The sequence below is a fragment of the Acipenser ruthenus genome, chromosome 2 (assembly GCF_902713425.1).
Source record: "Acipenser ruthenus chromosome 2, fAciRut3.2 maternal haplotype, whole genome shotgun sequence".
NCBI classification, from domain to species: Eukaryota; Metazoa; Chordata; class Actinopteri; order Acipenseriformes; family Acipenseridae; genus Acipenser; species Acipenser ruthenus.
The window spans coordinates 98144215-98172196 of NC_081190.1; the positions used below are offsets into that span (position 1 = coordinate 98144215).

The following is a 27982-nucleotide window of genomic DNA, read 5'->3' on the forward strand; positions in this document are numbered from 1 at the left end:
GAGGGAGGGGGTTAAAGACTCCCAATTGCATAGCAGTTTGGTCCATTGCAGTTTTTACTGTGAACTTAAATCATCTTAGTAGGTTCCAACCTCAGGGGAATCTGATTCTTCTCAAATTAAAACTCAGATTTGATTGAAGAGCTATGCAGTGGCAGTCTAATTTCCTTCTCTTTACATTGATGTAGCTTTTCTTTTGGAATATTTGCTTCATAAAGATAGTAAATCATTTGGTAATGCTTTAAAAAACAAAGTCACATTTTATTTATATATGATTTCATGTTAAATTTCTAAGTAGCAATTTGTACATTTTAAAGATTGTATAATTGTTACATGAATTTAAATAAAATCCAGCATTTGTTTGTTTTAATGTTATAATGTTTTTTTAATGTTTAAAAATACATAAGTTGAAGCATTATCAATCTTTCTTTAATTGGGCCATCGGGTAACAAGGTCATAGATCTGTTTCTTAGATCAAAAAAACAAAAGGTTTGTTCAACCACTTCTATTTTATAAGTATTACTGCTATCAAAACATTTTGATTTCAAAGCCATTTCACATTGCAGGTTTAGACAGACAGAAGGGAAAATGTAGCATCACCCAAGCATGTAGCACAACAGAAAGCAGAGTAGTCGGCACTGAATCTTATTACGACAAATGGACGCTATTAAAATCTATCTATTTTTACGTGATGTCCTTTTTTTAAATTGTTTTTAAAATTGTCCACATGCAGGTCACAGTCACTGTTCCATACTACATGGAACCATCTGCATTGTATAATTGCCTGTACTGTATATTCTAATTGTAATCAATGTTGGGTGGAGAAATTAGATTACTTGGTACTCGGGTTGATTTGAAAGGCGTGCATCTGAAACACTAAACAACAGCATACGATCTGTGAAACCCGTATTGAGTTATTGAATTCAACTTGTATAACAGCTCTTTTTAACTCATTTCTGAATGCCTAGTGAATCTTTGGAAGAGTTTGGTGGCGCTACAGGGGGTTCATCTAACTCAAGCCCATTTGCCAGACAGATAATATAATATATACTAGTGGTTCAAATGACAGCACTAATTACTCATAAAGGACACTTAACCACGAGGGATGCAATCCAACTGCAGCCAAGACTTAAAAAATGAAAGGAATCCATAACCCTCATCCCATTAATTACTGCAGCTCTTTTATATGACAACCCAGCGAGTGACAGCTTCAAATTCCACTGTTTCAGACAAAGTGTTGCAAACAACAGTTTGACATCAATTAGAGCTGGATCATTGAAATGTGCTGTTTCCTACACATGCATGTTTTAATGACTTCCCAGGGGGATATAGCTATAGTCTTGCACTTATATCTGCTCTTCTCATAGGACACTGACTGTGACCTGCTGTGATGGCTAGGAAAATAATACATAACTGGGGAGGTGATGGGGCTTATTCTACCTTTTGTGCAAAATGTCCTCTTTGGAATATCTCGTATTTGTCATAAATTGCATTTGTCATTATTTGCAAGTTTTTGTACGCATGTATTTTCACATTTAATAAACTAGAAAAACACAAAAGCCCAATGTACTGCTATGAGCAGCAGCAATGTGTGGATTGGCAACAGTAGAGCTGCAGAGTAGTACAGTTAACTATTTAAGATTAAAAGTACTGTAAGGTTAGGCAGTTCAGCAAGCTTCAGAATCAAGTGTTAGTGTTAGAACCTAAATTCCACGCGCAGCACCAGGACACAATGAAAATCAAAAACTATCATTATCTCAAAGGCGGTGCCACTTATCTAAGCTGCTATATAGTAAGAACTAAGGGGCTTTATTTTCAAAGCGTTTCCTCCATTCCTGTTAATGTTACAAACTGAGATATAAAACACATTGCATGTGCTTAAGAGAACTTGAAATATATTACTTAGTTGTTTGGTTTTAGTTTTGTAAAAATTAACAAGTTTTAATTAAAGACTGGAGTAAACGCTTTGAAAATAAGACCTAAGATGTGTTAGCATTGCCCCCAATATCCACTTTGTGTGGTAACTGCACACCATATTTCACTGAACATGAACATTTCTGATACTGTAGCAGCATGTCCTTGAGAATCGCACTGCTTTTAAATAAAATGTATTCATTTAATTGCATAGTTCACACACCCTAGTCTCTGTAAGTCACCTCGGATAAAGTTGTCTGCTAAATAAACAAATAATAATAATCACCTGATAAAAGTTTGTCATCTTCCTCCTAGCCATAGCCTAAGCTTAGATTTAAGAGCTTAGCCTTGCTGCAGTCAGGTAGTTTATTATCATCATGTCTGTCCAGTGCTCTCCGCTGACCCCCACCCTTTCTCCACAGTGGAAGACATGGTCAAGGAGGACGACTCGGGCTCTGTCTACGCTGACATCCTGATCTACGTGACAGGCTGTGTTCTCTTCATCCTGACCATCGTCATCGTCATCCTGTGCAGAATGAGAATGTCCACCAAGAAGACCCTCAGCGCTCCTACTGTTCAGAAACTCTCCAAGTTCCCCCTCAAGAGACAGGTAACAGAAAGTAGATACAAGGTTACTGCAGACCTTCACTTCCTGTTTGCTGTGGTGGTGGTGGTGTTGGTGGTGGTGGTGGTGGTGGTGTTGGTGGTGGTGGTGGTGGTGGTGGTGGTGTTGGTGGTGGTGGTGGCATTGTCTTTGTTTGTCTGCATGTGATTTATTAATTTTTTCCTCGCTGTCATTTCAGCTTTTTAGCAGTTTTTTTACTGTATAATTATACAGCATTGTTCTGTTAAGACTAAGGCTAATGTGTAAATTAGTTTTTTATTAAATATTTGAATATTTGTTTTCCTTTGAATGCCAGCCTTTCTCCTGTCCTATAATTCTCTAGATGCAGTACCTGGGGTACACATTGTGCATTCAGACCTGTCTATAGGGACACTGGGAACCTTTGTACATCAACCAAATACATTTTTAAATCCCTTTAAATCCCTTCAAAATAAATACAAGATGACTTCAAATAATATTTACTTTATCTAATTTACTTTTTCTACTCCTGTTCAAATAGGATGCTTAAAAGTTTTAAATACCAATCAGCAATACACTATTTAACCATAATCCAAGAATGTGACCTTAATCACAGTTGTATCACATCAGGCACCACGTGTATATATATAAATGGTATTACTGATAAATAAGTAACAGCCCCCCCCCCCCCCCCCCCCCCCTCCACCCCCACCTCCAACAAAAGGGATTTGGACTCCTTAACACCAGAGGGTCGCAGATAAAGGGGAGAAACAGTTAAATAGTCTATGCATTATAAAAAATGTGAGTGGCTTTAGTGATAAGATCTGTTTACTTGGCCAAGGAGGCAGACTTCCACACTATCACTTTGACCCTCTGTATCAGAAGGTCACAGCTTTGCATCCCTTCTGTGCTGGGCAGGAGGGGGCTCTTATCTTCAGGTGCAGTGAGTCTATAGGGGGTCTCACTATTGCACATTAAGGGGGTCTTACTGTGGTAAGTGGTTGTTTTCAGATGGGGGGTAGCAAACAGGATTTATTAGAGATGAGGCACTAAGGAAGCAGATTCAGAGCAGGCAGTTGTAGGTACTAATGCAGATGGAGAAGTGTGGATATAGGAGCAATGTCTCTGTCAGTAAGTGTCATTGGGGATCTGAAATGGCAACATTGAAGAGCTTAGAATTCCTCCATATATTTTATTATTATTATTATTTATTTCTTAGCAGACACCCTTATCCAGGGCGACTTACAATTGTTACAAGATATCACATTATACATTATTTCACATTATACAGATATCACATTATTTTTACATACAATTACCCATTTATACAGTTTGGTTTTTACTGGAGCAATCTAGGTAAAGTACCTTGCTCAAGGGTACAGCAGCAGTGTCCCCCACTGGGGATTGAACCCACAACCGTCCGGTCAAGAGTCCAGAGCCCTAACCACTACTCCACTTATATGCTTATATGCATTTACACTGCTTCATTTTGTTTTTTAGTAAAGCATCATTTAACTTGGTTAAACCCTTAACTAAAGCCTAAAACTAAGGCCATTGCAAAAACTCTTTACAAAATGAGTTTGATTGCATGATATTTAAAATTTGCTAATAGAAGCGCTTTGTTTTTTGGGTGGTTTATTTTGCGAGTCAAGTTAGTTGAAGTAAATCTGTCAACTTTCAGAGACATAACAGTTTCTGTTCTTTGTATTCAAGCAGGTGTCCTTGGAGTCCAACTCGTCCATGAATTCCAACACCCCATTGGTCAGAATCGCTCGTTTGTCATCCAGTGATGGACCAATGCTGGCGAACGTGTTGGAGCTGGAGCTGCCTGCTGATCCAAAGTGGGAATTTCAGCGCACAAGGTGAGGGACCACCTCTATGCATTTAAAGTCAATGTTCTTACCCTCTATTAGCTTGACCTGGCAATTCTCACTTAACTGGCAGTTAAACTTACCTTTTGCAATTAATTTGACAAGTCTGTGAAGGTACAGCACTCTGCTGTGTTCTCCATGTTGGTCCAAACCTATTCATAGTCCCACTTGCATTCTTTGCTGGGAAGAGAGCATCCCTTTCCAGTTAGAATTCTGCTAGCTCTGTCACAGTTTAATATTTATCCTGAGAGATAGTCTAGCACAGAGTGTTCGGAGACTGTTATACCTGCGGACCAACATAGACAAGAGGGATCCTCTTTAACGTTTCACCTTCAGCGACGTTTAAAAAAAAATATTAATAATAAATATCTTACTAGAAAGGAAAACAAGAGTACTAAATAATAGTAGGGTCGTGGATTTTACAAAATGTTTTTTACACCTTTCAACAATCTGTACGCTGCTTCTTGTACCACTTTGTCTGTCATCTGAAATATCCCATGTACCTGTTTTTTTCCAGGCTGACGTTAGGAAAACCGCTGGGAGAGGGCTGCTTTGGACAAGTGGTTATGGCAGAGGCTATTGGGATAGACAAAGACAAGCCAAACAAGCCCGCCACTGTTGCAGTGAAGATGCTTAAAGGTATCTTTAAAAGAAGAGCATTTGTATTTTTCATTTCTTAAGAGATATGACGTCTTTGTTACCTATACAATTGCACTTACAGCATATTTAATTTCATTTTGGTAATGTTTTTTTATTTTCCTGCCCTCCCCTCTTACTAGACGATGCCACTGATAAGGATCTTTCTGACCTGGTCTCTGAAATGGAAATGATGAAAATGATCGGAAAACACAAGAACATTATTAACCTCTTGGGAGCCTGTACTCAAGATGGTAGGTGCAACTTAAAACTGGCAATACTGACCTGAAGTGACTTTTAATAGACTAGCTTTTTTTACAGTGTTTGTAAGGAACCAACGCTGGTAACAATTGCATGGCGGACACAACTTTAAGACATATATATTAACAACATGTGGTATTTAAAAGCTGATTCCTTTTTTTTATTACTAGGTCCGCTGTACGTCTTGGTTGAATACGCATCTAAAGGAAACTTGAGAGAGTATCTTAGAGCACGACGTCCTCCTGGCATGGATTACTCCTTTGACACCTGCAAAATCCCAGACGAGCAGCTCACCTTCAAAGACTTGGTATCCTGTGCTTATCAGGTGGCCCGAGGCATGGAGTACCTGGCATCCCAAAAGGTAAATGATCATCAAGCCTACTATCCCAATACAGGCTCCTTGCTTCCGGATCCATGCAATTTAGCATGCAGCGGTTAGTAAATGTGTTAGTGTTCACATGAAGGGGTGAAGTGAATCCACTGTACTGTGTACTCCATGCATGCTCAGCGCTGCTAAACTCTCTCCCTCTCTCGTTTTACTCACAGTGCATTCATCGAGACCTGGCTGCTAGAAACGTTTTAGTAACAGATGACAACGTGATGAAGATTGCAGACTTTGGCCTGGCCAGGGATGTACATAATATCGACTACTACAAAAAGACAACAAATGTAAGTATGTTTATCGGAGTGATAGTTTGCAATTAAACATTTCAGAGATAAATTCTCAGTTAAAAAGGAGAAAGAATATAATTGACCAAACGACCACTCACAATATCTCCAGTCCTAGCCCTTATGACAATGTATATTGTGGTATACTGGGGCAGCAGTGTGGAGTAGTGGTTAGGGCTCTGGACTCCTGACCGGAGGGTTGTGGGTTCAATCCCCAGTGGGGGACACTGCTGCTGTACCCTTGAGCAAGGTACTTTACCTAGATTGCTCCAGTAAAAACCCAACTTTATAAATGGGTAATTGTATGTAAAAATAATGTCATATCTGTATAAAGTGAAATAATGTATAATCTTGTAACAATTGTAAGTCGCCCTGGATAAGGGCGTCTGCTAAGAAATAAATAATAATAATAATAATACTGTTGTGATAAAATAATAGCAAAGTGTAGCAAAAGCAAGAACATTTGCAGGCAAACTTGGTACATCAGCATCACAGATAAGTATGGTAAAGGAAGTTAAAAACCACGGTTGACATTGGTGAAGCATGCTAAATGCTTGCTGTAAGGATGGTAAAAGCAAGGAAAACTGCATAAAGACCAGCACTTGAACAATGCACAAGGACTTCAGGCTCCAGTTTTCTGTCAGTTTCTTTGTACATTGCAGTTTGCTAAAACCACTTAAACGATTGAGTCAGGATTTTGGCACCACTAAGCAGTCTCTAAAGTTTATTTCCTGTCACACTGGCTGTTTACTTTGTTAGCTGGTGTTAGGGATGCTGAGCTGCTGTGAAATGAACGTGATTCTGGGCTAATGCAGCTGCCCGGTGGACAGATGTGGTCATTAGGAAGAGATATTAAAACAGGATTAGAGAGGGGGATTGAGCTGGAGCCACGGAGGCTGACTGGGCATGCTGATAGATCACTCCTTTTGTCATCCTAATTACAGGGTCGGCTGCCTGTGAAATGGATGGCCCCAGAAGCATTGTTTGACCGGGTCTACACTCACCAGAGTGATGTGTAAGTTTTGATTAAAACTTTTTAGAAGACCATAAAAAGAGGGGGGGGGGGGGGGGTAGGTCGGTGTCAAACATCATTTGATTAAAAAATGTTATGTGCTGTTAAATAAAAATGGTAGTGTTCATGGTAAACTGAATATCTCAATATCGTCAGTGGGAAGACACATGCTTAAACAGTGCTTTTTTTGTAACAGCCTCATTCATCTTTTGTTTCACCGCGGGCTGGTGTTATTAAATAGGTTCCACCACTGTTTGTAATCCAATTGCTTTGTAGTGCAGAGGAGTAGGCTTTTATGTCTCTTTACCCGGGAGAGATTTGGGGTCAGCTCACTGTCCTTTGCCATTTAGGTAGAAGTGATCTACTTTAGCTGCACAAAGCTTTATCATAATTTCTTTTAATAGTCTGGCTTTTAATACCATCCCGTTTATTTTCCAGCTGAGCTCAGTAGAGAGAAGGAACAGTTGGTAATTCATTTTCAATCGGGTGGATTGCACCTAATAGACAGATTGTTGAATCTGGCCATCAAAACTTTTTTGTGTGTATGACTTTTAGATCTTCAGGAAATACCTGTAGAGAGAACTGGCACACATTTCGAAATGTCATTATAGAACAGACTGGAATCTAAGGGGCTTAATTAAAAGGAGATCAAAAGTACCCACTCCATTTAGAGCATTTAACCCAGTTTGCCATTCATTAACCTCCCGGTCCCCCAGAAACAGAAACAGACACAGACAGATGCAACTGTGTGTATTGGAAGGAGCACACCTGTATTGTGGTGTCAGAAGAACTCTTTGAGTCATAGTAAAATTCCAACTTCAATATTAAATCACATTACCCCAGCATATTAACCCCTGGGAATATTGATGAAAAAATAGGTGAAATAAGTGTATGTATGCACACACAAGCTTGGATGTTGAGCAATAATTCATGTATGCCTGGGTGTATATTATTAAGCAATATTAGGTATCCGTTTAGAACAATTAGTGGTGCAGCCAGCCTGTGACTCTTGTTTGCTGGTCCACTGAAGCAGTGTGGATAATTCAATTAGCTCTGCTCAGCAGCACTAGTGTGGGGACCTAACAAAGAGCTCACTAGTAATAGAAGGGCCTGCCACCTATCTGATTAAACGGTCATTTCAATCATAGACTTTGTGCCGAGCCTTTTCTCTTTCATTCATGGGAGAGGGGTGGAGGGTGGGAGTGGGGGTGTTGATCACCAAGTAACTAGCTAAAATAGCTTGGGCAATTAGTCACGCCATTGATAACTACTTTAGCCATGCATGGATGCACATGGAAGAAAAAATAAATAAATAAAACATTGAATTTAAGGCTCTTGTCTCTGTCTTTCATTCCCAGCTGGTCCTATGGAGTTCTGTTGTGGGAGATCTTTACTCTGGGGGGGTCCCCATACCCCGGAATCCCTGTTGAAGAGTTATTTAAGCTTTTAAAGGAAGGCCATCGGATGGACAAGCCAGCAAACTGCACGCACGAGCTGTAAGTACTGCAGCTCCAGGTCACTACAGGACAAAGGGGGGAGGGGTGGGGTGGGGGGGGGGGTACTTAGGCTGGGTTTACTGTGTCTATGCTCATTCTTGTAATGCAACAGTTCAGAGGTTTAGGATAAGACCCACTTTAATTTGATGTGCAATAGGGTTCAAAGCATTATTGAAATATGAATCTGTAGAATTAAGCTTGATAAGGAGCACCCTATTTAGAATTGATTTAAGTAAAAAATCACGAAATTCAGTGTTCTCCTTTTTAACACAGTACCCAAGTGTAGGAATTAGTCATACGAAAAAGTTACCACCTGTAGCTCTGTAAGCAATGCTAAAGCTGCCCTGTTGAGTGTGGCCGTAGTGCCAAATGCATTTATCATCAGCGTTTTCGTATGGCCAGTCTGGAGGGTGATTACTAGTTCAGTGATGACATACTGGGATTGCTCTGGAAACAAAGCAGGGTTAAGAAATACATTGTTTGTTTGCCTTTTTTCTTATAATAATTCAAGGACCTCTTGTTTTTTAGATATATGATAATGAGAGAATGTTGGCATGCAGTTCCCTCACAAAGGCCAACCTTCAAACAGCTGGTGGAGGACCATGACAGGGTCCTCACAATGACGTCCACCGATGTAAGTACATGCTGTCCAGCCCAGATTGAGATAGGTCAGCTGATTGACGATATGGATAGCAAACAGTTTATTTTGAATTATTATTGTTATTTTTTTTATTATTATTCAGAAAGTGTATCTTATGCTATGTTACGCAATTATCATTAATGATAATTAGAATTCAATCACTAACCCAGATGAAGCAAATATACACCCATGCATCTGAAGTAACTCGTAGATCGGTCCTGAATGTACTAAATGTAATTAATAAAAGTATGCCCTGTAAAAATGAATGTTCTATTTCAAAATGAAAAGCTCTGTTTAACCGGTTCTACAACCATCTTTATAAAAGTGCTCTGTTGGTTTCCAAGGTCTGTTTCTAAACATGCTAGCTCTCTGAGAATGCTCCTAAATTCAGTTGTTAGTAGACACTGGTGAGCTGATAACATACTCTCAGCTTATCCCTATGCAGCCTAGGAACAAGCTAGCACCACGCTGCTATCTATGGCTATTAATCTTGATGATCTGATTTCTCCCCCAAAAAACTTAATTGAAGTCCTGTCTTGCTTGTGGGATGTCCTTAGTACAGCTTTTTAACAAACATTTTGAATGCCTTATTGAAACGCCAAGCCTACAGAGCACGGTTATATCCCTGCATGAAGGCCCATTATAATTTAGTTTGATCACAGGGCTGGGCTGTCAGTTCATTAATGATGAAAATCAATCAATGTTTTCTGCAGGAGTACCTTGATTTGTCGGTAGTGTTCGAGCAGTATTCACCTGCCTGCCAGGACACTCGCAGTACCTGCTCCTCGGGAGATGATTCAGTCTTCACCCATGAGCCCTTTCCTGAGGAACCTTGTCTTCCCAAACACCAGCAGTGTAACGGTGTCATCCGGGCTTGAATACTTTGACCTTTACCTAGAAATCAGATATTCCAGAACGCTGGCCTGGTGCCTTTGGACACATTACTATGAAGAAGGAAACAACGACAACAACAACAACAACAACAACAACAACAACAACAACAACAAACCTGGAACAGTAGTTTTAAAGAAACTTTTCTGAGCCTTACCTTTTTTTCTTTTTCGAAATGCTGTATACAAAGTCGAGAAGCACTGTTTGGCTTGAAGGAACTATTTTGACTCTGTAGCAAGATTTATTTAACAATGTCTTGAGGTTTTTTGTTGTTTCGCCCATCAATATATATATATATATATATATATATATATATATATATATATATATATATATATATATATATATATATATATACACACTTCTAGCTTTTTAATGATAGTGTTAGAGCAAAACCATTCTGTGCCTACAAACTCAAAGAAAGGACAGAAGTGAAACTGCAAGAAATTATTCCTGTATGACAAGACAAAATGTTTTTGTTTTTTTTTTAATGTGTGAAGGTGCAGATTACCCCTTTCAAGGCTGATGGGCTTAAGCCTTATGGAATTTAGAGACTTAGAGCCAGTCAATGGAAACAGTCTAAACATGGTATACCTGTATGTGCGCACTGCTGCAGCGACCCAATCTGCACACACTGATCAGGGTTCAGTAAAAAGCAGCACAGACTTGACTCACCATCTCATTACTCTTTTTTTTTTTAAACTCACTTCCATGAGTTATGGAGAATAGTGTGTTGAAGTCAGCTGACGAATACTGGTACAGAGGAGAGTTCTTCTTCTCAATATTGGAGTGCGGAAATAAAGAAATGAACGTTTTTAACACTTGCTGATCAAAACAAACTTCTTTCCAGCAGTATTATGCTGTAAATTGAAAACCCCATTCAGTAATACTAAAAGAAGAGATTATATATATATACTGAAAAGATTCTGATTGAGTGTTTTAAGATATGGTGGATTTCTTTTTTTTTTTAATGTTCCTTTTAGTTACAAGCATTTGGGAGACTTTTGTTGCTATGAAATACAACAGGTTGCCTCCACCATTTGGTAGGACCAACAATGGTACACTAAGGCTGCTGCCTTTTAACTTATATCTGAAAGGTTTATATTGTAAATATATAAATACAAATATGTATCATATTGCTGAGAACAGCAGTGTACTTAAAAATAAATATACATTCTTTTTTATTTTTAAATCACTTAAAGCATAAAACATTGCAATCTAGGATATACTGATGATGTGGTCACGTAAAAACAAAATGTAATCTTCAAAGTCTTTTGTTTATTATTTGAATAATTAACATGTATATTTGTAAAGTTATTTATAGACTTTTAACATATCTGTTCATAGGTTTAAATAGCTAGCATAGAATTTTGGTACTGTAAACAACTTAATTTTTCTGATTATTTTTTTTTTTTAACTTATTAACAACAGAACTGAGACAGGATATTGTTTTTGGCATTCAGATATTTTTTCTCCCAGTTTGTTTACAGGTAAAAAAGAATGTATGAAAAAAAATTACCTATGTTGTTTCTTTATATGGATAAGAAAAAAATACAGGAAATTGAACTTTTGTAGTGTTATCCTGGATTGCAGTGGATGGTGAAGTTTTGGATTTCGTAATGCAACAACGGTGGTTAAAGAAACACGATACAGCCACAGAATAACTAGGTACCCAGGGAAGAGAAAGAAGGTAGCGTTCAACAGTTGAGAGAACACAAAGCCATGTTGTGGTTTGGAACTTCAGGCCACTGCATGGCACACCAGGGAAGACTTGGGGTTTGATATAGCAAAGTTGCCTTAAACTAGGTCTCCCAGTGTCCTGGAATTAGGTTTCAAGCCACTGTTCTTGAAAAAGTGGCTTTGTGTTCCCTCAGTTTAACGTGCACCGGACATCAATAGAAAACATCCTTGGCTGTTCGGCTTCATACTTCCTTTACGATTTAACCACTGTTCAATAGTGTTTCTCTTTGAAATGAAGACAAGCTTTGAGGTTTACTTAAGCAAGTACTATGCAAAGCAAAAAAAAAAAAAAAAAAAGACTAGCGACTCTGAATGATGTGTGTTTATTTATGAGTTATATTTTTGGCAGAGTTATCACAGAATCTGGTTTCCAGTTTAACGTAAAATGGGGTGCAATGATTATGTTTTTTTGTTTTATTTCATGGCTCCAATAAGGGTCCTGTAAATGGCAACTACAGGGAAACCAACGCAATTTAGAGAGAATTTCTTAATCCAACGCCTTGCCAGAAATGTGATAATGTTTCAACTGCGGTCACATCTGTCAAACCAAAATGCATATTTTTAGACGTACCATAATAATATCGTTCCACCAGAAAATGGCACAAAAATAAATAAATAGTACATGTCACAGTAAAACTATCCTGGAGACAAGCTGCTTTTAAAAAGTCTCTGACGCTTAAAAGTAACCCACAGCGATACGACTGTACAGTCCCCATCAAGTCCAATTTAATTAGCCTGTTTTCTTGCCTGTAAAGTGCCTGGGACTGATTTGATCTGGAGGAGGGAGCAGGGCGGTGATTTAAAACATTTTGAGGTTAAAATTATTTGAATGTAACACAGCCATAATTGTGTGCCAGACTGGGGGGTTTAGTCTCGAAAAGCCTTTTAGTTGAAGTAGGAAATGTTGGGCACTTCTAGGCTTAATTGTTTTTTTAGTTTTTTTTAAAGAAAGGTAAAAGCTTTCCCTATGGTGAGATCCCTTTTTATCAACACAGTATTATTTTTTATTACTAAAACTTTTTGGTTTTGTTTTTTTTTACTTTCGCTTTTTAGCACCTAATGGTAACTTCAACTTACACAAGTACACGAACGTGCACTCAACTCCTAATTAAAAAATAAAAAGTTACAGGTACTTTTATTCTTTTACATGTTTTACATTTTTTTAAGGTAAAAATAAACCATGTTCACTTTTTTATGTAGGAGGTATCTGAAGTGAAGATTAGTTTTTCATGTAGGAGGTATCTGAAGTGAAGATTAGTTTTTCATGTAGGAGGTATCTGAAGTGAAGATTAGTTTTTCATGTAGGAGGTATCTGAAGTGAAGATTAGTTTTTCATGTAGGAGGTATCTGAAGTGAAGATTAGTTTTTCATGTAGGAGGTATCTGAAGTGAAGATTAATTTTTCATGTAGGAGGTATCTGAAGTGAAGATTAGTTTTTCATGTAGGAGGTATCTGAAGTGAAGATTAGTTTTTCATGTAGAAGGTATCGGAAGTGAAGATTAGTTTTTCATGTAGGAGGTATCTGAAGTGAAGATCAGTTTTTCATGTAGGAGGTATCTGAAGTGAAGATTAGTTTTTCATGTAGGAGGTATCTGAAGTGAAGATTAGTTTTTCATGTAGGAGGTATCTGAAGTGAAGATTAGTTTTTCATGTAGGAGGTATCTGAAGTGAAGATTAGTTTTTCATGTAGGAGGTATCTGAAGTGAAGATTAGTTTTTCATGTAGGAGGTATCTGAAGTGAAGATTAGTTTTTCATGTAGGAGGTATCTGAAGTGAAGATTAATTTTTCATGTAGGAGGTATCTGAAGTGAAGATTAGTTTTTCATGTAGGAGGTATCTGAAGTGAAGATTAGTTTTTCATGTAGAAGGTATCGGAAGTGAAGATTAGTTTTTCATGTAGGAGGTATCTGAAGTGAAGATCAGTTTTTCATGTAGGAGGTATCTGAAGTGAAGATCAGTTTTTCATGTAGGAGGTTTCTGAAGTGAAGATTAGTTTTTCATGTAGGAGGTATCTGAAGTGAAGATCAGTTTTTCATGTAGGAGGTATCTGAAGTGAAGATCAGTTTTCGTTTAAAGCCCTCTTCTTTCGGTTCTATTGCTTAATGAAATATTTCACAGATTCATTTAAATACCAAAATACTGACTGCGCCTGTCATTAACTGAATAAACTCCTTAGCAACGTTAGTCATGTTCAGTTCATCAAGAAGCATCATGAGAAGCTTCTCTCAGCTGACTTTTGTGACTTTTGTCACGCAATGATGAAACATTCCTATTAGTTACATGAATCAAATCCGGCAGGGTTCTCAGCTGATTTTTTAGACGACTAAAATCCAAGTCTTTTGCATAAGTGTCCTTGATTAGTTGTGGAATAAAATGTTCATCACTGCTCTGCAGCTGATATCCTTTGGCATGTGAAACCAGTAGGTTTTCAATTGCTATTGGAGCAGCCAGAAAAACCCTGTTTCAATTCAGCTGTGGTAATAGCCAAAGCTTCAAAATAAAGCATGACAAAAACACAGAAATATAGTTCTAGTGCCTTATTAATTAAGGTAATGAAAAAAGCCACACAAACAGCATTTAAATTTCTTATTTCATACAATACCGATCTGAAATGGCAGAAACGTGAAATAACTAGCATTGTTTTTTAATGACAATTTTATATACATGTATAAGTAGAAATGGTTTACAGTAAATCGCTTACACAAAATCAAGACCAGTAAACTTTGTAGAGTGACCGGTGCATTTACAGCACTGTATGTCACAGTAAATGAAGTTGGAACACAAAAGTGAGCCCAGACATCAGATACTGCCAAGCATGGTCTATAGCACTTAGAAACATACTTCTTTTTTTTTAACTGTTGCAGACTTTCTTTTAGAGATTTTTTCATGCTTTGGCTGCTATTGAGCTGCATTTTTTGAAGATCTCATCACGATTTAGTTAGAGCCTTAATTATTTTCAATATTAACTCATGATTTGTGTTTAGGTGGGAACACTAACAATCGTGCTGAGGAAGCTTATCCGACACCCCCCCCCCCCCCCCCCAAAACCATAGAATTCAATTTGGGCAGCATCCCTTACTTTTAATGCTCCATAGACATTTTGAAATCCCATTATATATAGCCTTCTTCTTAGTTACCCAAAATGATGCTTGTTAAAACTAGCATTCGCTGTTCCTCCTCCATTGAAGCTAAGTGCCATTGGATCACAGTAACAAAGATAATCCTTGCACCCTGATTTTCCTATGTCAAGTTTGTATATTAGCAATACTGGGATGACAACCCATCTTCCATTTTTATTATTTTATTTTATTTTTTCTAAAAGTATTTTATAGTTCCATGAAGCGCTTACTACATAGACAGATTTAATTTATAGTTTGAAGTTGTGATTGATTTACATAGTGTAGATTTTATATAGCTGTTTGATCTTTATTTTGTTTTGTAAAATTATAGTTAAAAAAAGATTTTCTTCACAGTATTTTCTTATGAAATCCAGCAAATTGTGTACATTCCAAGTACCTACTGCATTAAAATGTTGTTTCCAATGTTGAAATTGCACATTTGTGCACACTTTTTTTCAGAAAATGAAACTAAATATATATCTAATTTATTGTTTTTGTTTTTTTGTTTTGTTTGCAAAATATATGTGCTGTAGACGAGCAAGCTTAACATTTTATATTCATTGTTTATATAGTCTTCATAACTGTTATTTTCAGCAACTAGAAATCTGCATAATGTTCTTTCTGAATGCATCGTGGGGGGGTGTGTGTGTCACATTCCACATAATTGCAGGTAGCTCGATTGTGGCGACAGCTTTTATGCTTTTTTACTTTCAATATCAATCCCTGTGCCTGAAAACCTATGCTGTTGGAAGTTTCAAATAAACACTAAACAAACCAGTCTGTCCATTTTATTTGTTCTTTTTTATTTTAAAAACAACAGTGGTGCTTTGCAGCAGGTAATGAGGGATTCATTGTGTGGGTCTAAGCTTGTCAATGTGTCAGTTACCATTTATACAGTGACATCCACATACAGTACATCCACATTAATGAACCAGTGATGGCAGCAAACAATTATGCTAGTGAGCTTTATGAGGATTTAGGAGCTGCATTGATTTCATGTGCCAGTGCCAGCCATTATGATTAGAAATGTCTTTCAAGAGGGTGACATTTACTGAATAAGTAAATGTGAAGTTTTTGTGTTGGTCAATGACCAGCAAACCTTTCATCTGTCAGTATTTCAGTGGGATAATTGTGAATTTCACCTGCTGTCTGGATTTGCAACTATAACGGTGGAGGCTGGGCGAGAACCAGCAACCCTACGCTCCGCAACGAGCATCTTAATCACAATGCAAAAGAGCCGGGCTCGTCTGCATTCATGGTTTTAGAGCTTTTAACCTCCTCTCATCTCACCGACTGGACAGAATCCGTAACAGCAGTGTATCACACAACACTGCCCGTTACACACCCATATCAATCATGAGAATCATTTTAACATTCTTATCATTTAACTGGCTCCCCTTTTACTGTGCTCAGACTGTTTTGATTCTTCAGATATTTTTTATGTTATTTTAAATACAGTACAATAGATAAACAGCTACAACATGGTACCTTTGTAGCAGGTTATGTGATCTGATTGCATCTTAACAACTGGCGTGATGAGGTATCAGGAAGCAGCGGCAACTCTTCATCTATAGCATTGATATCCCCAACTGTTGTATAAAATATAAACAAAGAACCAAACAATCTTCAGAAAAGAGTAATATGTATAATGTTAATGAGAGATAAGAGGTGCAAATAACTCCTTTTAAAGATATAGAAAACTCCAGTGTGCATTACAGTGGCGACTTGAGAATTGGCCATTGTGGGTTGTTTCATAGCCATGAAAGATTCCAGAGGTATGTCACTGCCTAATCAATGCACTATTATGGATCACAACAGTCAAATCCAGGACAGGGTAGGGTTAAATCCAGTGGCTCCAGAGCTCTGTTTAATCCATCTTGTGAACATAAGTACACCATTTCGATGATATTACACAGTAGCGGACTGTTTGAAGGAACCTCCAAGTGTGTAATTTAAGCTTTCACTGACTTAAATGAGATTAGCCAGGTACAGTGATATTCATTTAGGCGATAAAACTGAATGCTGCAGCATTTTAATTAAGAAAGTTATTTTATTGTTTATCTGAGAACTGTGTACAGACTAATGCAGGACTAATGTAATACATAATGAAGGTAAATTCAATGTGAAACCAGAACTGTATATATATATATATATATACAGTTATAGGTTATAGGGCAGCTGGCTCTTTGAGCTAATATATATATATATATATATATATATATATATATATATATATATATATATATATATATATATATATATATATTGTGAGCCAGCTCACAAGTTTAACACCAGGAGTTAACGGGCCAACAGGCTGCAGGTGTGGTTAGGTAGGCAATTTTGGCTTGACTATTGTTAGACTATCATTGGCCTTAATTGGCCCACACCTGTAGCCTGTAACAGCCAAATGCCTGGCTGGTAAAAGGGAGCATGTGCCGGCAGTCTGGTGGGCTGTTTGTTTTGTTTTCCTGCCTGAGAACCTCTGGGGCTTATCTACCACAAGACTGGAATAGAAGAACAGGAATCAGTGCCGGATAACGTTGTGGTCCTTTGCCTCTGCAATTCCCTGTTCTCTACAGGGGCTACGGGGAACGGCCTGTCCGCTGCTGGGATCCATGAAAGACTGGACTGCAGAGTAAGGGTAGAAGAAGCCCAAACCCCAGGTGGAATGACCTATTCACCAACTGGACGTGGTTATTGGTCCAGTTGGTTTACGTCGGCATTTTTGTTTTGGTGGTTTTGTTTTGTTTGAACTCTTGTTTGAACTGTTTACTTTTGTTATGGACACGGCTCGATAACGCAGCTGACATTGCAGTATAGGAGGAAGCCTTATAAAATACTGAAATAAAAACGTGCTTTGTTTTGGAAACTCCTGTCTGTTTTCTCTGTGTGCACCCACCCGCTCACAATATATATATATATATATATATATATATATATATATATATATATATATATATATATATATACAGTACTGTTCAAAAGTTTTAGGCAAGTGTGAAAAAATGCTGTAAAGTAAGAATGCTTTCAAAAATAGACATGTTAATAGATTATATTTATCAATTAACTAAATGCAAAGTGAGTGAACAGAAGAAAAATCTAAATCAAATCCATATTTGGTGTGACCACCCTTTGCCTTCAAAACAGCATCAATTCTTCTAGGTACACTTGCACAAAGTCAGGGATTTTGTAGGCATATAGTCAGGTGTATGATTAAACAATTATACCAAACAGGTGCTAATGATCATCAATTCAATATGTAGGTTGAAACACAATCATTAACTGAAACAGAAACAGCTGTGTAGGAGGAATAAAACTGGGTGAGGAACAGCCAAACTCAGCTAACAAGGTGAGGTTGCTGAAGACAGTTTACTGTCAAAAGTCATACACCATGGCAAGACTGAGCACAGCAACAAGACACAAGGTAGTTATACTGCATCAGCAAGGTCTCTCCCAGGCAGAAATTTCAAGGCAGACAGGGGTTTCCAGATGTGCTGTCCAAGCTCTTTTGAAGAAGCACAAAGAAACGGGCAACGTTGAGGACCGTAGACGCAGTGGTCGGCCAAGGAAACTTACTGCAGCAGATGAGAGACACATCATGCTTAGTTCCCTTCGCAATCAGAAGATGTCCAGCAGTGCCATCAGCTCAGAATTGGCAGAAAACAGTGGGACCCTGGTACACCCATCTACTGTCCGGAGAAGTCTGGTCAGAAGTGGCCTTCATGGAAGACTTGCGGCCAAAAAGCCATACCTCCGACGTGGAAACAAGGCCAAGCGACTCAACTATGCACGAAAACACAGGAACTGAGGTGCAGAAAAATGGCAGCAGGTGCTCTGGACTGATGAGTCAAAATTTGAAATATTTGGCTGTAGCAGAAGGCAGTTTGTTCGCCGAAGGGCTGGAGAGCGGTACACGAATGAGTGTCTGCAGGCAACAGTGAAGCATGGTGGCGGTTCCTTGCAAGTTTGGGGCTGCATTTCTGCAAATGGAGTTGGGGATTTGGTCAGAATTAATGGTCTCCTCAATGCTGAGAAGTACAGGCAGATACTTATCCATCATGCAATACCATCAGGGAGGCATCTGATTGGCCCCAAATTTATTCTGCAGCATGACAACGATCCCAAACATACAGCAAAAGTCATTAAGAAGTATCTTCAGCGTAAAGAAGAACAAGGAGTCCTGGAAGTGATGGTATGGCCCCCACAGAGCCCTGATCTCAACATCATCGAGTCTGTCTGGGATTACATGAAGAGAGAGAAGCAACTGAGGCTGCCTAAATCCACAGAAGAACTGTGGTTAGTTCTCCAAGATGTTTGGGCCAACCTACCTGCCGAGTTCCTTCAAAAACTGTGTGAAAGTGTACCTAGAAGAATTGATGCTGTTTTGAAGGCAAAAGGTGGTCACACCAAATACTGATTTGATGTAGATTTTTCTTCTGTTCACTCACTTTGCATTTTGTTAATTGATAAATATAAACTATTAACATGTCTTTTTTTGAAAGCATTCTTACTTTACAGCATTTTTTCACACCTGCCTAAAACTTTTGCACAGTACTGTATATATATATATATATATATATATATATATATATATATATATATATATATATATATATATTACTTTCAAAAGCTATTACGTTTTTTTTTCTTCTTTTAAGTGAGGTACATACAGCACAGGATTATAGCAAAGGTGGCTTGGTGGGCCAGTGGTTAAACAAAGGGACTTGTTACCAGGAGGTTCCTGGTTTAATCCCAGCTCAGCCACTGACTCACTGTGTGTGACCCTGAGCAAGTCGCTTAACCTCCTTGTGACATAAAACCGAGATCCTATTGTGAGTGCAGCAGCAGTTGTGAGTTCACCCCCTGGTCTCTGTGTGTAAGGTAGAATAATGTATTTATTGTAAACACTGCTGGGTGTTCTGTAACTTATACATCTACTCAATTTGTAAGTCTCCTTTGAATTCCTATTCAGTTTAATTATTCTTATTTGTCTATATATTATAAAATATATAGTATAGAGTCTTGTAAGGTAAAAGTCCCACTCAAGGTCAGAGCAACCAGAAAGCCACTTGTGGTGGATATCAGCTTGTAATGCCCAGCACCCTATACAACTCTCTATACAACTCTATTTCTTTCTTTCTCTTTCTCTCTCTCTCTCTCTCTCTCTCTCTCTCTCTCTCTCTCTCTCTCTCTCTCTCTCTCTCTCTCTCTCTCTCTCTCTCTCTCTCTCTCTCTCTCTCTCTCTCTCTCTCTCTCTCTCTCTCTCTCTCTCTCTATATATATATACATAGAACCCTAGTAGGCATTGCCATCTCATAGTTGACCACGTTGAAATGGTAAGCACTACCATCAACTACTATCAGGTAATGTCCAATAATCAGGGTTTCATTGTGATTATAAACCAGTAAACAGAAACAGTGCCTTTTTGTTACTTTATTTTACAAAAATAATTGACAATTTACCTTTTCAATGTTTTATTTCCTCACCATTGTTCTTTCTGAAAGTGGTGCGGTTCTATTTCAATGTGCTCTTCCTAACTGAACAGTTGAACAACACTGGCTGGAAAAGAGCATCCAAAAGAGCTGTTTAAAGTGGAGAGACGGAGAACGTCTGCCGAGTGACCTCATTCTGGTGCTAGAAAGTATAGTCATTATAATAGCTGTGGCTCAGGACCATTTCAAGTGATGCCAAGCTGGGTTTGAATTATTTCTAGTCTTCTAAACACATGGGCTGTGTGGCTGAGTATATTTACAAAGTGTCTCCATTTGGTGCATTGAACAGAATTAAGCATTTCAATATGACAGAAACCAAAGAGGTCAAGGCTAAGTTCTTCTTTTTTTAATGAGACCAAATGTCACTGCTTCAGAATGGCTACAACAAATTGCCGTTCAGAATTTCTGTAATGGGGGGGGGGGGGGGACGACGACATTGGAACTGCAATTTGAGCTCTCTCCCAATAATTCCATTACACAGACAAACAAACAAAAAAACACTCACAGTACTGCATTCTTTTTCGGGGTCTCTCACAGTCCTTCTTAGTTTATATGCAAAAACCAAATGCAAAGGAACAGATTACGATTCTCTGTCCCCTTTTATGCTGTCACACATGACCCCTTGATAAACGAGTGCAACCGCCTCTCCAATCTGTAGCTGCCACATTGTTTCCCTTCCGGGTCAATGCGTTACTGCAACGGATTCTCGCCTCCTTCCTGGCTGGCCAACTTCCCTTGAATCCTGGGAAAGAACTGTCAGACCAGCCCATCCAGGGAACTCTGTTCTCGCTGCACCGCCGGATCCCAGCGCTAGACTTGGCTTGTATTGAGTTACCGCGTGATATAAGGCAGTACTCCGGTCCTTCCCTATGGGACAGGCTGTATGTGTCAGGTTATAGTAGGATACAGAAATGTAGTGACAATCTACCCCAAAACACACTGTCAACAAAGAGTGTTTACATTCAAATTAAAGCTAATGAATCATAGGGTATGTTTTGTTATGGGTGCTTTGACCTTTAGTAGATGCAGCATGCACTTTTTTTGTTAACTATTAAAAAATATCTTACTAACATATTGTTGTTATTTTTAATGATTAGTTCATTAAAAAGTGAATTCTAATAAACAAGGCCTACCCAGTTGTTCATTTTAGAATTTAGAATCTTTCCCTCCAAGTTCACTGCACTTAAAAACCAATCATTGTTATTGTACACCATTACAAAGTTGTTCATATTTTAAACAAAGTATCTCTAGGTACGGCTCACCGGTAAAAATGCCCAGTATTCTATTTTTCCCGTAGGTGGTCACATGGGACGTGGAGCTCGCGTGACGTGGGTGGGTTGGGAAGAGTGCGAGTGTGACGAGAGAGTGAGATGGTGTCGACTTAGCTAAGACACAGTCCTGGCTTTTGGTAGCTATCCACTTACAGTAGGGTGGGCAGACATAATTTCTGATTTTCATCTAACTTAAACATATCTGAAATAAAAAAACACACACAAAAAATGTAAACGTGTTAAAAATACTTTTTTACAGACCAAATTTTGCTTTAACTTTCATCCAGCGGCCATCTTGGATTTTATTTTTAAGTCTTTGCCGACTTTGAGCTTTCATAATTAAAATTGTAAACATATTTATAGATAAATTATTGATGGGACCAACAGGACCACTGCCTGCTCCTGGGATGCCAAAGAATCCACAACTGCCTGGCATTGGGTTATTAAAAAAAAGTTACAGAATATGTTTGTTTGAATGACTTAAGTCTTTATTAAAATGTGTTATTACCACATCCCTTTGAGTGATAAATAATAAACACCATTTACACACCATGTGTATACATTTGTATCATCATCAGGTGGCGCTTCAATGTAAGATTTGTAGCTATAGTGTGGCACATCAGCATTCTTCTAATATGTACAGCAGTTGTACGCATATTATTGTTCCAGCTGCTGTAGCCGTATTAATAAACTACCCCCTAGCCTTCCAGGAGAATAATGATGTAATTTCGAGTCATGTGACACATTGCCGGAAAAATAGAATTCTTCTAATATGTACAGCAGCCGTACGCATAGCAACTGCCTGTTTTCAAATAAAGTGTTAGGGCTGGTTCATACTTCTGTCACAGATGAATGCGATACATCAGGTGCAGACAGCTATAAAAGCTGTGCAGCATCACCCCGACCATGCAGCAAATGTGGACATTTTTTAACATTTCAGGTCACAGACGCATGAGAAAAGGCTGTACGACTTTCCAAAACGGACACACGTCATTCTGACCTGTCGCACAGGGTCTGAGACCCTCCACTCCGACCAGAAACTGAAGTATGAACCAACCTTTACTTTGCAAGAACTCTGTTTTGACTAATACAGGAGACATGGAGGTTTAAATTTAAACTGTATACAGATTGTAATCTCTTTCTATGGAAAAGTGGCTCCTTAATTGCAGGGGAAATAGAATGGATTTCACAGTGGCAGTCGTCGGATTGGAAATTACCTTTAATTGTTAACTTTCCCTGGGCTAGAGTTTCCGGGTTAACCTTTTAAATAAATCAGCAAATCTCCCTGTCACAGCATGTAGACAGACTAGGGCCTCTTTGAAAGCAGGAAGCCTTGCATCAATGACCAGCTTGCATCAAAACATCTGTAAAATAATAACATAAACTAATATTAGGACTGATATAAAAGCCTGCCCAAATAGCAGCAGCATGGTTTGTTTAACAGTTTAATGAATTGTTTCCTCTTGAGAATAATTGCAGCTTTGTCCATTAGGGTTTCTATAATTAAGCTAACCACACAGGTTCTGTAGCCATTAGATCAACTATTTTTCCTCAAGCAATCTTCTGGTTACCTGATTTGGTCTGCAGCCCAATGTTTCTATGCACTGCGAAGGAAATTCTCCATTTCCTAATGACTCCAATTGTATACATTGAGATTTTGAGGTCCCGCGCAGCCCTGGAATGGTTTTTTTAAGTTTGTTGGAAAAGGAACCAAAACTATATTGAAGTGCATCTTTGTGAATGTAATTCAGCTTTGCTACACCCACACCTGTTAGTTAAGAAGTCAATCTCTTGCCTTAGTTATAATTGCAGCTTTCAACCAGCGATGTGTGATTTCACTTTCCAAACAGCTGCTGAGCCAAGCAAGGCTGGCCTAGTTGGCACCAGATGTGATAATTGTTGGTCTCTGTGTATCCACGTAAGTAAACTGGAAGTGAGGCCTCACTGCGAAGAAATCTGGATAAGCTCTAGTTAGTGAGCGCAACATAATTTGTAGGTTTATGGAGGTTGTCCGTCTGTCTGTCCAGCCGCTTGTCTGTCTGTACAGTATGTTTGTTATTAAGAGTGTGCGAAGCACTGATTCAATTCTGGTGAAACTTGGTCTGGTCATGCTATTGAGTGCATCCGAATCTGGGGGTATATGAAGGAATTGTCTTTATGTCTAACTTACATTTTCACAGGTGCATATCGTGCATATAGTTAATAATTCATAGTGGTCTAATTTCTTTATGCTACTGATATCTCTAATTTTGAATTTATAGGTGTGGTAGGAGGATGAATGCTACGTTTTGCTAGTTGCTGTACAGTATGTAGCTTTAATCACTGCATTAACTTATCAATTATCTACTTTTTAATAATTGAACAAATCCACAATAGTCTTCTTCTGTAGTACTGTTGTTCTCAGGATGCACTCACCCATCTGAAAAAAAAGTATACTTTCAAGCTCCAATTACTTGGAACAAATGCGTCAACAGATTCAAAGTTGACCAAGTGCTGCTGCAGCTGCTAAAAATACACAGCTATTTGTTTAAATTGTGGCAGCAGGGTTTTCTCTTTCTTGGAAACACAAGCCTTGGTTGCTTTTAATGCTAAAAGTTGATAAAGTTAACCTTAACCTATACTTTAGGTTACCAAGTCACTCAGCAGACGTGTTGATTATGAATCACTGGGAACCTTTAAGACCCAGAATGAATTGCAACATCACCAGTTTGAGTTTGAGGAGGGGGTGGGGGTCATTGTTTCTCCTGAAAAGTGGCTCGCAATTGGAACCAGAAGCAGTATAGCAAAGTCAGTTGCAACGTGAGCTGGCCCACATTGACTTGCAGCCATGCCTTCAGCCTACTACACTTATCCAATTCTTAGCATTTTTTAGACTGTATGTCATGGTGCCGTCAGTGTGAAGTGATGCATTCTTCTATTTTTATTTTGTACATTATACCTTGAAGATTACCTTCTGTCCTAAATGCAGCTCGTTCTCTTATTCCAGGTACATACCGTTCTGGCCTTCCAACACAGGAGAATCTTTGTTTTAATCTCAATAGCTGCAAGGACACCATGCACTAATTGCCTGATCTTGAAGCAACAGCATGAGTCCAGGGCAGGGAGTGTGTAGCATGTGAAGGCCCCTGCTAGTTCCAGTTTGGAGTACTGTCATTAGTACCGAGTGCCAAGTTTGAGATTATCAAACACTGCCTTAGGACTGGGTTAGGGACTAAACACATGTTTGGCACAGGCGCTCACCATAGGCAGCTCTGAATGACCTCAGGCGGGGATAAAGGAAACCGAGATGAGACGAGACCTGAAAACTGAAAGCCAAAAAAAGAACACAACATGAGAACATTCCTCCCACTTTCATTTTTTAAGCACCTTTAAAAAATGAGCAGCAAAGGTTAAAGTAAACCTGTCAGGATGTGAGTGATGCGTGTAAATAAACAAGGTCCAAACAATATTTCAATCTCCCAAAACAGTCCGTATTTATTTGTAAATAATTAAATAATAATTGCCCACTCTACCATCAATTGTACCAGGAGTATACGGCAGGAATTGCAGTCCCAAAACAACAACAACAACAATAATAATAATAATAATAATAATAATAATAATAATAATAATAATAATAATAATAATCCACCTTGTCTGCTTAGTGCACTGCAAGTGCTCTCCGGTGTGGTGTTCGTCGTGCTGTGCTGTGCAGTGCATTTCCAGTGTAATGGGTGGTGATGCTGGCTCTCAGTACTCTGCAATAAACAACAAAAACAAAACAAAACATACAGAGCTCCAGCTTGTTATTCAGTCAGTGTAAAGGAAAGTATTCACCCATCTGTGTAAAGGGAAGTATTCACCCATCTCCTCCCCTCGATCAGCCCTGTGCTAGGGCTTATCCAATCACTGCCTGGACCACAGCTGATTGCAATGAGGTCGTTCTGCATACGGACCAAGAGTATATCTCTGCAGAATGAATACTTCCACAGCGTAGCTCTCGCAGGGTAGCTCACACAGGGTAGTTCTTGTAATTTCCGTCGTGCTTCATTCACCCTCAACACCGCTACCACATGACGATAAACAGGGTGTGGGAGGGGGAAAACATTGAACATAGTGATTACCCTGTGAGAATTAATTGGTGATCCATGGCCAATACCCCACGAACCTTAGGTTTAGGGTTAGGTTATTGTTATGAAATAAACTTTGTTTTACTACCTAAATTCAGCATATAATGATGACTCTATTACGAGTTGCGCATGCAGCACTACCCTGTGTGAGCAACCCTGCGAGAGCTACGCTGTGGGAGCCTTCGTTCTGCAGCAATACCCCTCTCATACGGACAGATGCACGACCCCTCTAAGATGGCCGACTGCCGGTTTACACCTACCGTTGAGTCAACCAGTCTAGGAGGAAGCATACAACCCACCTCACATAGCCTTTTCTGGTCAGGAGGGAGGTTAGCAGTTCGACTACCTTCTCTCTCTGTCACAAAACCCAAGTCTGAAATTGTAAATATTGGCAGGGATGGGGTTAAATTCTCCTCCCTGCCCAAGTTTATTGTGTCAGGTGGGAATCATTAGTAATCAATTAGCACCCAGCCACATGACATAAAAGGAGGCCTCAGCTCCTCAGTAGAGAGAGGTAGCTGAGGAAGCAAGTAGGTATTTTGTGTTGCTTCCTCAACCACCTCTCTCTACTGAGGAGCTGAGGCCTCCCTGCCAATATTTATAAGGACAAAGCCCTGCTCTGCCACAACCCTGTTTCAAGCTTTTTTTCACTGCTGCAATAGCCGTTGAGTTTTTATATATTTTATATATATATAGATATATATACATATATATATATATAGATATATATATAGATATATATAGATAGATAGATAGATAGATAATTTTGTGTGTTCTATAATTTTACCCTCAATTCTCTCCCTAATTTAGAATTTCCAATTATTTTTTTCCTCTCACCCCAGCAGTTCCCCGCACAGCTCAAGTGAACTGAAGGTTCAGTGGGCGTCCTTCAATCCCATAGCCAAGCCAGCTTCCTCTTTTACACCCAGGAACCTGAGAGCAGATGTTGCTACCAGTCAGCAAGGATACAGGATTTATTTAATGCAAGACGATAAGCAGCTTGTTTGGTGAAAATGCTCGAAAGAAAATACCATACAGGACAGGGTGATTTACCTGTGTGTTTCAGTGTCTCTCAAATGCCATCATCGAGTGTTTAAGATGGGGGTTGAACTCACCTAGCTTGCTTTATGTATCACACTTTCTCCTAATTTAGATTCCGAAATCCAAAACACTTAAATAAAAGTCTTGACTGAAGCTGTAAAACCAGCTGCCCATCCAGAACCAAAGCCCAGTGTTTCATTGCCAAAAATACCAACTGGAATTCATTTGGGGTTTTTATTTGGGCAGCCTTGTGGTGTAGTTCAACATCATTATTATACTGAAATTGCCGTTTAACGCAAATAAAAGTACAGTTTTTCGTTTTCTCTTTTTTCATTTTATAAAAGTAAACTGCTAGGCCAAGTTGCAGTTCTTCACTAGGATTTCACAGGGATTGTTACAATGGCTCTGGTGCTCCTGTAGGTTAAGGAGGCAAAATCAACAGAGAATGAATCTCTGCACCGCACAACAGCGCCTCCTACTGGACAGCTTGCAGACATCCGATGTCGAGATCCCTTCTGACCTTTAGTTCTCCTGAGCTGTTGTGGGGAGTTGCTTCAGTGAGTGGTCATAGACATTCAAAATTGTTGAAATAATTGAATAAATACAAACAAAAAACAAAAACTAGTAACCTCTTAAGCTGAGAAAGGGAACATATTGGTTCATTAAACCTCTTTGTTTTGCCTCGCGACAGTTAACTATCTAAAGCAGTAATTAGCAGATGCCAGTGGCCGCTTCATTGGGCCTGATTTTCTGAACAATATAGAACTAACTGTGCTTAACCAAAACATATTTTGTTGACTATTAGTGGAATGATAAAATGTGGATGTGAACACGAACCTATTCAAGAAATCAGCTGCTAGACTAGGTCTTCAGATTTGTGGGTGTGTGGAAATTCAAATTTATTGAGTTTGTCCTCCTAAAAAACTGCATTCAATGTACCCTATTCAAGGATAACCATAAAAGTCTAAAGAAAATCCAGTTGTGGCTTATCCCAGTGGGGTATAGGGTGATCAACCCAATTTATTTTGAACAGTGAAACAAAAATTCACCATTAAGAGAACACCAGTAGAAATTAATTGCTTCCGGATCCTGGATTGATTTTTACTTCGTTTTGGAAAAATATGAAATAGCCAACCTTTGTTTGAACTTTATCTTACAATTCGACAAAGGAATTACTTTACGGAATGCAGCAGTTTGAAACCCATCTTAAACGGTGTGTAATTTATAAGCATGATTGACT

General features: G+C 38.7%; 1 protein-coding gene and 1 long non-coding RNA gene across 9 annotated transcripts in view; one reads left to right on the forward strand and one right to left on the reverse strand.

The window, feature by feature from the left end:
- LOC117409079 (fibroblast growth factor receptor 3-like) overlaps positions 1–15606 on the forward strand; it is a 65752-nt gene extending 50146 nt beyond the window's left edge. For 6 of the 8 annotated variants that reach the window (XM_059004475.1, XM_059004478.1, XM_059004477.1 and 3 more), the window contains exons 9-18: positions 2334–2521; positions 4208–4356; positions 4883–5004; positions 5145–5255; positions 5433–5623; positions 5809–5931; positions 6876–6946; positions 8302–8439; positions 8968–9073; positions 9793–15606. In XM_059004475.1, the coding sequence (XP_058860458.1) occupies positions 2334–2521; positions 4208–4356; positions 4883–5004; positions 5145–5255; positions 5433–5623; positions 5809–5931; positions 6876–6946; positions 8302–8439; positions 8968–9073; positions 9793–9957 (1364 nt within the window). In that variant the 3' untranslated portion in view covers positions 9958–15606. The remainder of the gene's footprint in view (positions 1–2333; positions 2522–4207; positions 4357–4882; positions 5005–5144; positions 5256–5432; positions 5624–5808; positions 5932–6875; positions 6947–8301; positions 8440–8967; positions 9074–9792) is intronic. The other 2 variants (XM_059004476.1, XM_059004480.1) reach the window with 1 other exon arrangement.
- A 6450-nt stretch (positions 15607–22056) lies between these two features.
- LOC131705351 (uncharacterized) lies at positions 22057–25366 on the reverse strand. The gene is made up of 3 exons (XR_009310326.1): positions 25224–25366; positions 24833–24897; positions 22057–22956 (listed from the first exon to the last, which is right to left on the reverse strand). It is a non-coding gene; the product is annotated as an uncharacterized LOC131705351 (long non-coding RNA).
- Positions 25367–27982: the final 2616 nt, after the last annotated feature.